General features: G+C 39.5%; 1 protein-coding gene across 3 annotated transcripts in view; it reads right to left on the reverse strand.

The window, feature by feature from the left end:
* USP9X (ubiquitin specific peptidase 9 X-linked) overlaps positions 1-15,186 on the reverse strand; it is an 87,974-nt gene that overhangs the window by 21,475 nt on the left and 51,313 nt on the right. For all 3 annotated transcript variants that reach the window (XM_072137796.1, XM_072137794.1, XM_072137795.1), the window contains exons 17-28: positions 12,282-12,377; positions 11,857-12,068; positions 11,127-11,367; positions 10,003-10,152; positions 8,341-8,461; positions 7,741-7,871; positions 7,371-7,646; positions 3,394-3,510; positions 3,178-3,303; positions 664-830; positions 230-338; positions 2-148 (exon numbers count right to left, since the gene is read on the reverse strand). In XM_072137796.1, coding sequence (XP_071993897.1) covers positions 2-148; positions 230-338; positions 664-830; positions 3,178-3,303; positions 3,394-3,510; positions 7,371-7,646; positions 7,741-7,871; positions 8,341-8,461; positions 10,003-10,152; positions 11,127-11,367; positions 11,857-12,068; positions 12,282-12,377 — 1,893 coding nt within the window. The remainder of the gene's footprint in view (position 1; positions 149-229; positions 339-663; positions 831-3,177; positions 3,304-3,393; positions 3,511-7,370; positions 7,647-7,740; positions 7,872-8,340; positions 8,462-10,002; positions 10,153-11,126; positions 11,368-11,856; positions 12,069-12,281; positions 12,378-15,186) is intronic.

The raw sequence follows: 15,186 nt of genomic DNA on the forward strand, positions 1-15,186 counted from the left end.
CCCTAATACGTTTAAGCCAATCTATTTCATTGTTCAGAAGCACTTCTGCATTGGGAATATTAATGTTGCTATTGTAAGCATAATTCAGAAGGTGCCTCAGCAAGGTGAAATAATCCCCAGAGTGCTTGGCTCGCTCTCTTGCAGTACTCTATAAAACAGAACATAAAAGCATGTATGAATTTTTAAGATTTGAGTTTCCAAATGTATAAAGTTAACAATGAGAACTTACCCCAAGTACTGTAAAGAGCAGTGTGATGAAGAAGATGAGGGGTCTGTGCCCCATGCAGCACCGAGTAGCCATTAGAAAGAACTGCTCTTGTGCCATTTGCCTCACAAGCCTACAAAACATTAAAGTGACAAAGTTCTCAGGACAGACATGTGGTATAGAATTAAGCATCAAGGAGAAAGTCAGATTCCCATAATAAAGTTCTTTTGTACAACAATGTGGTTTACATCCTTTTAATAAAAAGAGGTAAGCGGTTCTGTTGTTATTTTCCAATCTTTATATCCGTTGTGTCCTTTATAGATGGAGAAGTAAAAAAGTGTTACATTTCTATAAGTAGATGTAATCAAGTAAGTGGACATCTAAAAACTGGGCCTACCCAGGGGATAAAAAAAACAAAAAACCCAAACACGATAAAGTAACAAGATAAAGGAACTTACTTGCTTTGACAATGTAGAAGCAAATCAATAATGAAAGTTTGCCATGCTTTCTCCTTGCTGAGGGCTTCCAATGCTGTTGGTATCAAAGCAAAACACAAGGTCATCGCTTCAAGAGCCTCACAACAAACTTGTTCATCTTCTGGGTCGGGTTCATTACCAGCATTAGTCTGTTAAATAAGGATATATTAAAATGTAAATTTCCAGGGGTGAAAAAATATAGGTCTTTAAACACACAAGTAAAAAACTTTAATCTAGTACTGTACGTACAATAAAGAAGCTCTGATTATTCATGTGTTATGTATAAACTACGGTTGGCTTTTAAAGTAGCAAATTTCACACTACCGCACAGAAATGGCAATTAGTCACATCACTGTGGGGACTGATACTTGGAGGTGGCAGTCAAGAGCCTGAACAGAACCATAAGCCTCAGTCCAGTGTACAGGTTTCAGTACAGAGAGTCTGCCGAAATAGCCTATTGGGCACAACCCCTCAAACACTTAAAAATGACCTGTTTTGTGGAGAAGGCCATCATCACATGGCAGTATTCGGATCAGGATTTTTAATATACTTGTTATATTTGTTTGAAAACAGACGTGATCCAGCTCAAAGACAAAAGTTCCACTTATCTTCGTTAAAATAATTTTTTACTTTATTGCATCTTCAGTAAAACAAATACATACGGAGTACATCACATAACATCGAAGGGGAATGCATACGCGTTTCGGGTAAAACCGCTACCCTTATTCATGGCTGTCTCTTAACACATAGGCGTTTCTTTTATATAAAAGTAATGTTATCACATGAACGGAAGCAGACCGCGTCACGGACAACACAGGTTCACAGAGTACATATATAACAGTGTATAAAGAGTTAAAAAAAGGACAAAAAAGGAGAATTGATAATCTTTATAATTTCATTATACTGAGAACTATACATGGTTGAGAAGGTAATTGGACAGACCCGATGTGCTTGGAGGACTTTAGATTTTCTGTTGGTTTCTATAATGAGATCAGACCTATGGGTATTATGAACTATATTCTTTGCTCTGTTCAGCATCCAGGGGGAATATTTCCTTTTTAACAAACCCTGGCATATTCGTGTACTAGCTTTTTCATACGTAACTGAGTCAGAGCAATTTCTTTTTGTTCTAATCAATTCTCCTACCAATTCTCCTTTTTTGTCCTTTTAACGCTTTATACACTGTTATATATGTACTCCGTGCACCTGTGTTGTCCGTGACGCGGTCTGCTTCCGGTCATGTGATAACATTACTTTTATATAAAAGAAACGCCTATGTGTTAAGAGACAGCCATGAATAAGGGTAGCGGTTTTACCCGAAACGCGTAGGCATTACCCCTCGATGTTATGTGATGTACTCCTTATGTATTCGTTTTACTGAAGATGCAATAAAGTAAAAAATTCTTTTAACGAAGATAAGTGGAACTTTTGTCTTTGAGCTGGATCACGTCTGTTTTCAAGTACCTTACTCCTATCTGGCTGGAGAAACCGTGCTCGACTATCCACTTGGGATCTCTACCACTCCAGGTGAGCTGGCTTACAATTTCCATTGATTTGTTATATTTGTTAACCAAATCCATAAAGGAGCACCCACATAGAACATAATGGAATGATTTATACAACTTCTATGCTTAGGAAACATTGGCTTACAAATACTTATGTAAAATGCCAAGTATGTCAGCAGTGTAAAAATGAAGCAGGCCTGCAAAAACGCCATTCCGAGTCTGGTTGTGTGATTCTTTATTTCCATGCTTTAAAATCCATAACACAGCAAAGTGAAACCGGCACACATCAGACCTACGCATACTGACCTAGTCATGGTCTAGTGACCAATTACTATATAGTTTGATATTGCACCAATACTAGTCCTACAGAACTTGTTTGATACATTTGACAGCAAGATCTTGCAAATTATGTATAGTGTCCATCAATAGTTATTGGTCTACATAGGCCAATTTCTGATGACAGGATCCCTTGAACTCCTAATAAACTTCCAGTATGTTTTCAAGCAGCTTCTAGATGTTTCTTTCATGGCCCAGATTGGAGTCATCATCCAGAAAATTAACTTTGAAGTGAGATTTAAATTGGTTTTATGAAGTCAAGGAGGTGGAGTGTAACACTGAAGTCGAGCTTTCCCTGCCTTCGAATGCCCTTTTTATTGTAATTGATGGTCCTGCGTCCAGGGACATCAATGATCACATCCACTGGAGTCCGGTGAATGATGTCAACTAGAGGTCTTGAGAGGTGGGGAGAGCTTGATTACAGTGTTCAACTCTCCGCCTCCCTGACTTTATACATCTGACTTGCATCTCTCTTCAAGGATGATTTTCAGGATTCTGTCACCACGCTGGGCCATGAAAGAAACATGACCAAGAAGGTGTTCAACTGTTTGACAACATACTGGTAGTGGTTTATTAGGTCAATTTCTGATGAAAAGTTCCCTTTAAGAGCATAAAACTTTTGACAAAAACAAAAAAGGCTCTGCATTCCTCTTACTTTTTCATAAATTTTGCTTATTTCTTCATTAGCCGAAAAAACCAACTGAACAGATCCACAGCCAGATGCCCAGATCACTTTTTGTATTGCTCGAATGACACAAATATCGGGGATGTACTTAGAAGCCTAAAAAAAAAATAAAGTGACATTCCAACAGTGAATTAGTTTAAATAGAAATTTTCAAAAGTATTCAAAAAAAAAAACCTGTTTGCTTACTTCATCAGATATTTGTTGTGCCAGGCGTATTGCTACGTTTTTTAACATACATTCTGAAGTTGGATTAGGAATGTTCTGTAGGGCATTTTGTAGTACCACAGCTTGGTCATGGGTGGCCTAAAAATAAATAAATAGTAATGAAGAATTATACAATCCCATAATTAGCACTGCATTACTTTAAATAAATGAAACATACCTGTAACAGGTTTAATTAATCACGCTACCACACAAAATTTTCACGTCTGAAATAATTCTCACATGTTTATTAAACGCTTTTACTTTCAAAGGGGTTATCACGGTATTGATGGCCAATAATTTGAATAAGTCATAACCATAAGATGCCCAGATAAACCACACCTCAAAGCCCTGCTGTTTTTGCCACCTGACCTACAGTTTACAAAGTCAGAAGTGTCTGTGCTATTGCAGCTCTGGGTGTCAGACCCTCAGCGATCACAGTGCCATTCATGGGAGATACCAGGTGGGAGAGGCTTACACTTTATGTTTAGCATCCACCTCAGTGGAAGCAGTTATAGAAGGTCTTGTGTAACCAAAAGACAATAATTAAAAACTTAGTCCTGGTCTTAAAACTTCTCATTAATGTAGATTTAAATTGATATTAGCCCAAAACAAAAACATTTAAATATTAAATTCAAAGCAGTTTGGGTTACCTCAAGTATAAGCAGATTGTTTCAGCACAAAAATAGCGATCCCCATAGGTCCTCTTCTTGCTTTGATTGCTCCAGTGTGTCACTTCCGTCCCCTCGCAATGCCAGCGGCTCACAAACCATTATGTCGGCAAGCGGCTAACGTCATTGTGTGAGCTGGCCGTGCGTGGGGAACCTAAGAGGATAGACACTGTGCTGGGAGATTGTATTTTCCATGAACCCTTTGAAGGTCCCCAGTGGACACCCCAACCCAAGGAATAGGCATCTGTCACTATTACCAGCTGGGGAGTTGGTCTCCAAGATACTCCACTTCTTAGTTTTCCCTTTAAGAACCATCAGTTCAAGCTCTTTACTTCCTTGGGAATAAGGACCTTCTTCTCTAGTGAGGGTTTTTGTCCCAGGTTTGGAGGAGAAAAGACTGTAGCGTCCTTGTATAGGAATGAGCCCATTGAACTGATGGCATTGTTGAAGTCAAAAGCCCCAAGATCTTCATTATCTCCTTATTTGAACAGACTTTTTCCCTTTCCAGAGTATAGTTTTTTTGGGGTATCGTAATTCCCTTCTCCTCTGGAAGAAAGGACATCAGTCTGCTGGAGTCTAGAAATGAGATAGAATGGGGTTGTATTTTTCTTCGTTCATAAGCCAGCCTAGGAATAAAACTGTCTTAATTGTGGTTTCCAGGGCTTCTAGTAATCCAAAAGGGCTGGGAGATGAAATCAGCAAGTAGTCATAGTAGGGTGTTCACTTTCGTGAATATTCTTTGAAAAATCTCGCTGTTCAGTTCTGCTGCTAACCTTAAGTACTTCTGGTAGTGGTGATAAATGGGCACATGGTAATATGCATCCTTTAGGTCAACAATTACTATGAACAAATCTTTTTTCAAACAAGTGGTTTACTTTATAGTTTTCACCTTGAACCTTTTGAAGGCCAAGTATTGCTCTAATTTTCATAAGATTTAAGATTGGTTTCCTCCTTAGGAAGATAGGCAAGTACAAACTGAACTTTCAGGGCAGTCATGGCCAAAAGTATTGAGAATGACACAAATATATTTTACATGATCTGTTGCCCTCTGGTTTTTATGTGTGTTTGTCAGATGTTTTTATCGCATACAGAAATAAGTGCAATCATATAATGAGTAACAAAAGCTTTTATTCACAGTTAGAATGAGTTAATGCAGTGTTAACCCTTCTTCAGGACCTCTGTAATTCTCCCTGGCAGCTCTCAATCAACTTCTGGACCAAACCCTGGCTGATAGCCGTCCATTCTTGCACAATCAATGCTTGCATTTTGTCACAATTTGTTGGTTTTTGTTTGTCCACCTGTCTCTTGATGATTAACCACAAGTTCTCATTGGGATTAAGATCTGGGTAATCTCTATGTTTTGCTCCCCGAGCCATTTAGTTATCACTTTTGCTTTATGGCAAGGTGCTCCATCATGCTGGAAAAGGCATTGCTGATCACCAAACTGCTCTTGGACGGTTGGGAGAAGTACCATTCTTTAGTCCTGTGTTTTTAGGCAAGAGAGCAGATTCCCTTGGCTGAGAAGCAACCTCACACATGAATGGTTGCAGGATGCTTTACAGTTGGCATGAGACAAGACTGGTGGTATCGCTCACAAGCTGGTGTGCAGCGCTCACCCCCTCCTCTTCTCCCCGGCGCCGCGTGTGCCCACTGAGCTACACATTTCACACTGAGGGACAGTCAGTAGAGACTTACAGGAGGACTGCAGGACAGCAGTTTAGCATGGGGGGCAGTCAGTAATGAGATTACAGGAGGACTGAAGGAGGTTTTGGAGCTCACAGTTCAGTTTTATCTCTGCAGCCTCCTGTCTGATCTGACTAATGGTAAAGAGGACTCTTTAACCCCATAGGATACTATATTAATATAAGTACCGTATATTCCGGCGTATAAGACGACCTGGTGTATAAGACGACCCCCCTACTTTCCTGTTTAAAATATAGAGTTTAAGATATATTCGCCGTATAAGACTACCCCTTTTCCAACGCATACAAAACACTGGTAAATTTTTTTTAAAAAAAACAGATTTGAATTTAACATGGTCCTTTTTTTAAAATTAAATTCTTATGACATGCAGGTATATAGCAGGAAAACTGTCGCTCATAAACATAAGGCATACAACAACAACATTACCATCGTCCATTTTACTGTAAATGTTACCATACTGTACCTTAAATTTTTATTTTATTAAATATTCCATGCCATGTACTCAGAAGCGGGGAAAAAATTCCAAATGCAATGAAAATGGTGAAAAAACGCATTAGCGCCATTTTCTTGTGGGCTTGGATATTACGTCTTTCACTGAGCGCCCCAAATGACATGTCTACTTTATTCTTTGGATCGGTACGATTAAGGGGATACCAAATTTGTATAGGTTTTATAATATTTTCATACATTTACAAAAATGAAAACCTCCTGTACAAAAATTATTTTTTTGATCTTGCCAACTTCTGGCGCTAATAACTTTTTTATACTTTGGTGTATGGAGCTGTAGGTGGTGTAATTTTTTGCAAAATTTGATAATATTTTCAATGATATCATTTTTAGGACTGTACAACCTTTTGATCACTTTTTATAGATTTTTTAATATTTTTCAAAATGGCAAAAAAGTGCCATTTTCGACTTTGGGCGCCATTTTCCGTTACGGGGTTAAACGCATTGAAAAACCGCTATCATATTTTGATAGATCGGGCATTTTCGGACGCGTCGATACCTGATGTGTTTATGATTTTTACTGTTTATATTTATGTCAGTTCTAGGGAAAGGGGGGTGATTTGAATTTTTAGGTTTTTTTATTATTATTTTTTTTTTACTTTTTTTTATTTTTATTTATACTATTTTTCAGACTCCCTAGGGTACTTTAACCCTAGGTTTTCTGATCGATCCTACCATATACTGCCATACTACAGTATATATGGGGATTTTCCTCATTCATTACAGTGTGCTATGTTACCGCAATATGCAGCAAAGACTTACCGGCTATGGAGAGGGCTCAGCGCGTGAGCCCTCTCCAAGCAGCGCGACCCGACCGCCGCCGTGAATACACGGCGGGCGGTCGGGATTACCGCCGTATAAGACGACCCCAGACCAGACAGAAGATTTTTCTGTCTTCAAAAGTCGTCTTATACGCCGGAATATACGGTAGATATGTTTACCCAATTGGATTTGTTACTAAAACTGCAATTACCAAGTAGAAGACCTCAGCTGACACAAATTCATATATATATTTTTTTTACATTTGACACACACACACACACACACACACACACACACACACACACACTTAAAACCTACCGGTGACACTGGATTGGATCCTTCAACAGGTTGACATGCTTCAGCAACAGCCCGGACATGACCATAGCCAATTGCAGTAAGCAACAATTTGGCTACTTTCAGAGCATTAAGATACGCACTTCTCCTAGTTTCCATATCAGCATTTGGCAGAAAGTTATTTCGAGTAAGCATGCTCAGCACGAGAGGCAAACCACCACTTTTCAGGAAGTTGTACTGAAAGTCACTTGCATCTTCTCCCAAGGGTGCATTGGCCGGCATCAACAAGGCATAAACAACCTAGAAATTAGAACTTGTAAATTAGATGGTTCTAAATTTAAAGTTTAGGCAGCTCTGCATCATACCATTTAAAAAATAATGACAAATCAAATACCTCTGTCAGATACAGAACTTGTGAAGCTGATTGGCCAAAGAAGAGGGAATCCAAAGACGAACTTAGGCTACTTTCTCCAAGTTTAGCATGGTCTAAACAAATCGCTCGAAGTTTCTCCACTATGGTATTGTCTGAAATAAAGAGCAAAAATATTTTAAAGGAAAAAACTTTAGCAAGTTCCACATGGAGTTAAGGAGTTAAATGGCCCACTAATGAGGATAATTTAAATTGTACTGCGTCTGTAAGGGGTTAAAGAAGCACTTCTCTGCCCCAGTTTAGAAACTTCATAAGGTTAAAGTAAACTACTCTTATCAAGGAAGTCACTGCAGAATGAGCAGCTCCATGAAGGCCTATTATATAAATGTGACCGGCAAGTACTATCCATATATTATAGCGCATGCCTAGCATGTCAGCAAGTCTAGGAGACCCTCAATTATCATTTGGTAAACCAACAAAAAGAGGCAAAGAGTCGGGATGCAGGAGTGCAGGTCACATATTATGACTGCAAGGGGAAAACGGTCTTTATTTCAGAAATAAGAATTCTGAATGTAGTCCATTAGAATTTGCATGCAATTGCACCATGATGTACTACATATTTACCTGGTGGCATGAGTTTCATCAGGACACGTGCACCATCACGTAGAGGAGGCATATTTAGGCTGCTGCCTAAATCTGCAACTTGCCAAAGAAAAGAGATGTATCTGTGGTGCAATGACATTATCTAGATAAAAAAAAAAAAAAGTAGCAACAAAAAAGACAGGCATTACAAATATGCAGCAATTCATTGTTCTAGTTTCTTAAATGCCTTAAGGGCCTGGTCTAAAATTAACTTGAGGACAGACCACTTTAGTTTTTCCTTGCTCAACCTCAACAAACATAACTTTATTATTTCCATTTCATAGGCATACCAGGGCTCGTTTTATGTGGTAGAAGTTCCAAGAGGTTAATTTTATACTCCACTCTTTATTGTGATTACTTTTTTTTTTCTAAGTTTAAAAAGCCATGATACAATTATTCTGTAGGTTGAAATGATAGCAAAAGATGCTCAGGTTACTACTTTCGCAAAAAGAAAACAGCAACTTTGAAGAAAGCTATATTTCCTCAATGAAAACTGCATTATTGGGGTTTCTTTGTTGCTAAAAAAGATAAAGTCTATATTGCGGAAAATAAACTTTTTGTAGGTAGGAAGCATTTTGAAATAGTTTTAACTAGTTTTATTTTAACTATTTCATACTGTCCCACTAGTGGACTAACACTACAGAAAACGTCATCCCTTCTACTTTGAAGTACCAAAGTACTGCAATGTATTGCATCTGTCAATAGGCATCCTTACATAGGATTTACTGAGGTCTTTTTCAGACCTCTGGCTGCAATGGCAACACATCTGCACTCCTAAACAAGGTTGAGGGTCTGGGGGAGTGACCGGCAGAACGCTGTTCCCTCTCTCCTCTTAGCTTCCATGATCAAGCTTGAGGGTGGGAGCTAAGGGGTTAAATTGTCTGGCACAAAGCATCTTCTTGCCAGCAGATCCAGCAGGGACCAGGTTGTGCATAACAACTGGTCTGCTGTAGATCATGCTCACACTGAGAATAAGCCTTCTATCTTGTCCCTGTTGTAGCAAGCAGTTAATTTGTGTACCTAATCTTCGCATTAAAAAAGAAATTTGTTTTATCACAATCTTGATACATAGGATCTGGATTGATCAATTGCAGCTTAAGAGTAGTGAAAAAGTCTTGTGCCAAAAGACAATGGGGGTCATTTACTAAGGGCCTGATTCGCGTTTTCCCCGAAGTGTTCCCCGAATATTTCCGATTTGCACAGATTTCCCCTGAATTGCCCCGGGATTTTGGCGCACGCGATCGGATTGAGGCGCATCGTCGCTGGCATGCACGCGACGGAAATCGGGGGGCGTGGCCGAACGAAAACTCTACGGATTCGGAAAAAACGCGCATTTAAAAAAAGAAAAGTGTCGCGGAGCTTGCACTTACCTTCACTAGGAGTAGGCCGGTGAACTTGAGTGCATTCCGATGCTCTTCAGCGCAGCAGCGCCACCTGGTGGACGTCGGAGGAACTACCTTAATGAATCCCGGCCGGACCCGAATCCACCGCAGAGAACGCGCTGCTGGATCGCGAATGGACCAGGTAAGTAAATCTGCCCTAATGTATCAGCTTATGTTTGCATTAGCCTCCTTTCCCTCAGACGCATTAAGTGAACAAAGCTTTAGTGTACATGTTATCTGAGTACTGAGTAAATATACAAACCACTCCGGGCAGGCAGCTTTCAACTTCTGGGTTGGGACCATCACTGTAGTGGTTTCCATGATTTCCAGGAGACCCAGTTGAGGAGTCTGAAGAACTATCAGGACTTGAAGGCATATTTGAACTGATCTGGGTGAGCTTTGCGGTAATCAACTATAATAGAAGATGACATACAGTTTTTTTGTTTTTTTTTAATACAGTGTACCATATTCTGTAATCATGTGAGAAATAAAACACTATTATTAGTTTATATATATTTGAGTATAGGCCAACCCAAGTGTAAGCCAAGGCCGCCCCAATTTTACCGCAAATAACTGGGAAATGCACTGGTCAAAGCCTCCACCATTAATGTAAGGCCCCACACGCAGCAGCCTCCACCATTAATGTAAGGCCCCACACGCAGCAGCCTCCACCATTAATGTAAGGCCCCACACGCAGCAGCCTCCACCATTAATGTAAGGCCCCACACGCAGCAGCCTCCACCATTAATGTAAGGCCCCACACGCAGCAGCCTCCACCATTAATGTAAGGCCCCACACGCAGCAGCCTCCACCATTAATGTAAGGCCCCACACGCAGCAGCCTCCACCATTAATGTAAGGCCCCACACGCAGCAGCCTCCACCATTAATGTAAGGCCCCACACGCAGCAGCCTCCACCATTAATGTAAGGCCCCACACGCAGCAGCCTCCACCATTAATGTAAGGCCCCACACGCAGCAGCCTCCACCATTAATGTAAGGCCCCACACGCAGCAGCCTCCACCATTAATGTAAGGCCCCACACGCAGCAGCCTCCACCATTAATGTAAGGCCCCACTGATGTCGTAGTGTGCAACACGGGCAGAGGGCATGAACGGGTTTCTGCTCGCTCTGTTCCACGTGAATGGGAGAAAGAAGGAGTCGCAGGGAGCATCAAAAGGCAAGTATGCAAGTTTATTTTTTTTTACACTCGTGTATAAGCAGAATTGGGGTTTTTCAGACCATTTTTGTACTACAAAACTGGGCTTATAAATGAGTATAAGAGGTAATTACGGAAAGATTCCTATAATAAAAATGACAAAGCAATAAAAGGAGTATGGTAACTATAAAACTGAACAAAAAACTAGCACTGTGAGAGGCTTTCTTACCGTTTTATCTTTCAGGTTTAACTGTCCAATTAACTTTCTATCTTCCGAAGGATCCACTAGCTCGCCACCAATGAAGAGTTCCACTTTTGTATGTGCACTGTTGGCCTTGATACGATTAAGGATACACCGACGAACAGAGCCTATTGTGTCATTTGTGTGTGACCATATATCTAAATCCTCCACTTGGCGGCCCTGATTTGGAAATCGCACAACCAAGGTTATGTGTTTGCCCCGGAAAGCCCTAAGACAAAATAGGGGAATATTTCAAAAATTAAACATCTAATATAGCCATTAAGCCATCAAACATACAACTAGTAAATACACAGGTCTCAGTGGCTGTAAGGAATGTATTTGTGCTTCCGAATTTTGGATCTTCCACTTTTAAAGTGATACTCTGTATTAACATAATAGAAACAGTAGTTTTATGAAGCCTGTGTAATGGAATTTTTTTAGTACTATGGATTTTGTGTGCTGTGTGCAGGTGGCCTAATTCACACATCAGTATTTTGGTTTGGGTTCTACATCAGTGTTTGTAATCAGAAAAAAAGTAGCAGTTGACAACACAGATGTATATACCATTCCAACAGACCCAACTATGCCTAGTCTACACATCTGGTTTTGGCTCATGCAAATCATTGACAATAAATCAACATGTGAAAAAGGCCTCAATATGGGCAGCATAAAATACCAACAGGCTCTCACACTAAAAAATTTAACAAGTAATCAGTACCTGGACATTGGAAGAATTGTTCTCTCTTCATGGTAGTCACTGTCACATTCATTTATGTATTCTTTGAGGACTGTTAAAACCCTGACCATTCGTATAGCTTCTTGCCTTGCACAATTAATACTGTCTTTATCACCATCTAACACACATAACGTGTCATATGAGGCCTTCAAACGATCAAAGCAAGACTGAATGAAGTCCTCATGGATCTCCACCTAGAGGCAAATCAGAACACCAACCAATAATATGAGTCACCAATGATATATCTGCTTTACAGTACTAGTAAAGGTACAAGGAATCAGCAGGGTCAAATGAAGTAAATTGGAAAAACATAACTAGAAATACACATTTCTCTTTATATGGTTTTGTGTCAATGAATGAATACAAACTACAATCTCAACATGAGGCAAAATCCATGACAACATTACCTGATTGACTTGTAACCTTGGTCCAAGGTTAGTATAAATTTCCTTGAGAAGATCTATTGCTCGGCTTGCAATGTCATCACTACCTTGAATAACAACCTGAAATAACATGAGCGACAATCATAAGAATGCATGAATGAGAAGACAAAACGTATGGTTCTGACATGGTGAACCAGAAAAGCCATCATATGCTTTTCTTTAATGGCTGTCCTCAGTGTTCTGAATTTGGAAGTTAAAAGAAAAACTATCCAGTTTGCAGTTTCTCTCCTTTTTTTACCCGTTTGACTGGCAGGAGGTCTATGATTACTTAATCCTGAAAAAAACAGCCACAACTGCAAAAATACCATATTGTTCTACCAATGGTAAAATGGTAAGGTGGCCAACGAGCAGTGCCTGCCCCTGTAAACAAACAGGTAGGACTCCAGCGGTGGAGTGGGATCACTGGAGAAGGAGAGTACACCAAAAAATGTATTACAGGCAGTCCCCGGGTTACATACAAGATAGGGACTGTAGGTTTGTTCTTAAGTTGAATTTGTATGTAAGTCGAAACTGTATATTTTATCATTGTAGTTCCCGACAATTTTTTTTTTTTGCCCCAGTGACAATTGGAGTTTCAAATTTTTTTGCTGTAATAGGACCAAGAATTATCAATAAAGCTTCATTGCAGACAATTTTAAGATGATTATTGCAATCTGGGACTATTTTAAAGCATCCAGAGAGCTTCACCAGAGGTCACAGTGGGCAGAGGGGTCCGTCTGTAACTATGGGTTGTCTGTAAGTCGGGTGTCCTTAAGTAGGGGACCGCCTGTATTTAATATCTGGATAATTTATTTTGATGTGACGCAGCTTACAAATCTAATATCGATTTCCTGTATTTTCAGAATACACCATTTTTAGGATAATTACAATTTTAAATGAAATATTTAGCATTTAAAAAGCCCCTATGTATCAACCCATTTTCAAATCTGCACCCCTCAAACTAATCAGAAACAGCTTTAAAGGAAACCTACCACTTTCCAATAGTACTTCTAAGCAGAAAATACCGTGCATCAGCTTAGGGTGAGCTGGTACCGGAGCATATCTTAGTTATGTTCATAAACGGCTGTAATGCTTTTAAACACTAGTAATCTTTATATTCGAAGCATCTTCAGCGCACGGTGGTACGCGCTCGGAGAACCATGCGTGCGTGACAACATCGGCACTTGCTATACAGGCGCACGGTATTTGCTGCTTAGAAGTAGTATTGGAAATTGGTAGGTTTCCTTTAACCCCTTAGGGACGTGGCCCTTTTTCGTTTTTGCATTTTCATTTTTCACTCCCCACCGTCAAAAATCTCTAACTTTTTTATTTTTCCATGTACAGAGCTCTGTTTGGGCTTGTTTTCGGCATAAAAAAAATTGCACTTCATAGTGATGGTATTTATCATTTCATACCATGTACTGGGGAGTGGGGAAAAAAAAATTCAGAATGCAGTGAAAATGATGAAAAAAAAACACATTTGTGCCGTTTTCTTGTGGGATTGGATTTTTCAACTTTCACCGAGCACCCCAAATCACATGTCTATTTTATTCTTTGGTTCAGTGCGATCACATGGATACCAAGTTTATACAGGTTTTATAAATGGTTTTCATACATTTAAAAAAAATTAAAAAACAAATGAGTCAGAGGGAATCCTTTTGGAGTTTTCAGCTAAAAACTCTGATTCCTTTGGGATTAAATGCAGATTTCAAAATTAAAATGTTTCCTGTGATTAAGTAGACTGAATATGATTCTATTACAATCAGGATATATTATTATTATTTTTTAACTTTTAGCTGGCAAAATAGCACTATATAAAAGCACTTTATGCATATTGACACTTATTTATAGAAGTATATACACATTTATGGTGACTTCGTAACAACTTTGTACTGTTATGTCACATATCGATATGCTAACAACCTAACATCCACATATTTGATTACTATTATGGTTGTTTCTCGTTAATGATCTATATACAAGTTTCACATTTCATGCACGTTGGTAAGCCCTGGAAAAAGCCGAAACTTGGAGTTGGGGCAAGCTGTACCGAACGTGCGATATTTGTATTCAAGGCCTTTTTTAATTATATGTTGTATGAGTATATTGATTAAATTTTTATTATATTTTAAATTCAAAAACTTGCTGCACCATTGCGTCTTTTCCTCTATGGGAGCGGAGTGAGCACTACCAAAGAGTGTGACGGAACGAAAAGCAGGAAAGCAAGAAGTTCCAGGCGGAAGACCGGACCCGTGCACCCGGAATTGGTCAGTGTTTGAGAGCTCCATCCACAAGTGTGGGATAGAAGGAAGACGGACAGACAAACAACTAAGGAACTTATACCCTCACCTGTGTGCTGTGCAACATAAGGAAAGAGGTATTTGAACATTTTGGCAGTGACATTTTGAAAATCTAGTTGGAAAGACGTTGATGCGGCGAAATTTTTTTTTTTTTATATTCAGACTGTGGTGTTTTTGGACTTTCTCCTCCTTTTTCCCAGCGCCGTCCTTCTGACCCTTGTATTTTGTATATTGTCTATTGTATTTTAGTAGGAGGTTTAGGTTTATTTAGTTATTTACGAGTGTTTTTTACGTTTTCAATCAGAGCTTAAACTTTCATTTTCCCACAGCAGTATATAAAAGATGCTGTTTTGCCACCATGAGCAGCTACAGTTTTGCTCTCAAACAGCCACTTCTGATAAATCTCCTGCAAATTGGTCCCCATTGTACTTTCCTGTAGTCGGCTACAGCGACTTGGCGGTGGTACATACGCTCCATACACTGGGAAAAGATAGAGCATGTTCTATCCGTGTGGGAATGGCGGTGCGGCACAATTACCTATGGAGAACAAATGTGGGCTCAGTTTCGCTTTCTAGGGGGCTGCGATTGTT

Source organism: Engystomops pustulosus, chromosome 2 (genome assembly GCF_040894005.1).
Source record: "Engystomops pustulosus chromosome 2, aEngPut4.maternal, whole genome shotgun sequence".
Lineage (NCBI taxonomy): Eukaryota > Metazoa > Chordata > Amphibia > Anura > Leptodactylidae > Engystomops > Engystomops pustulosus.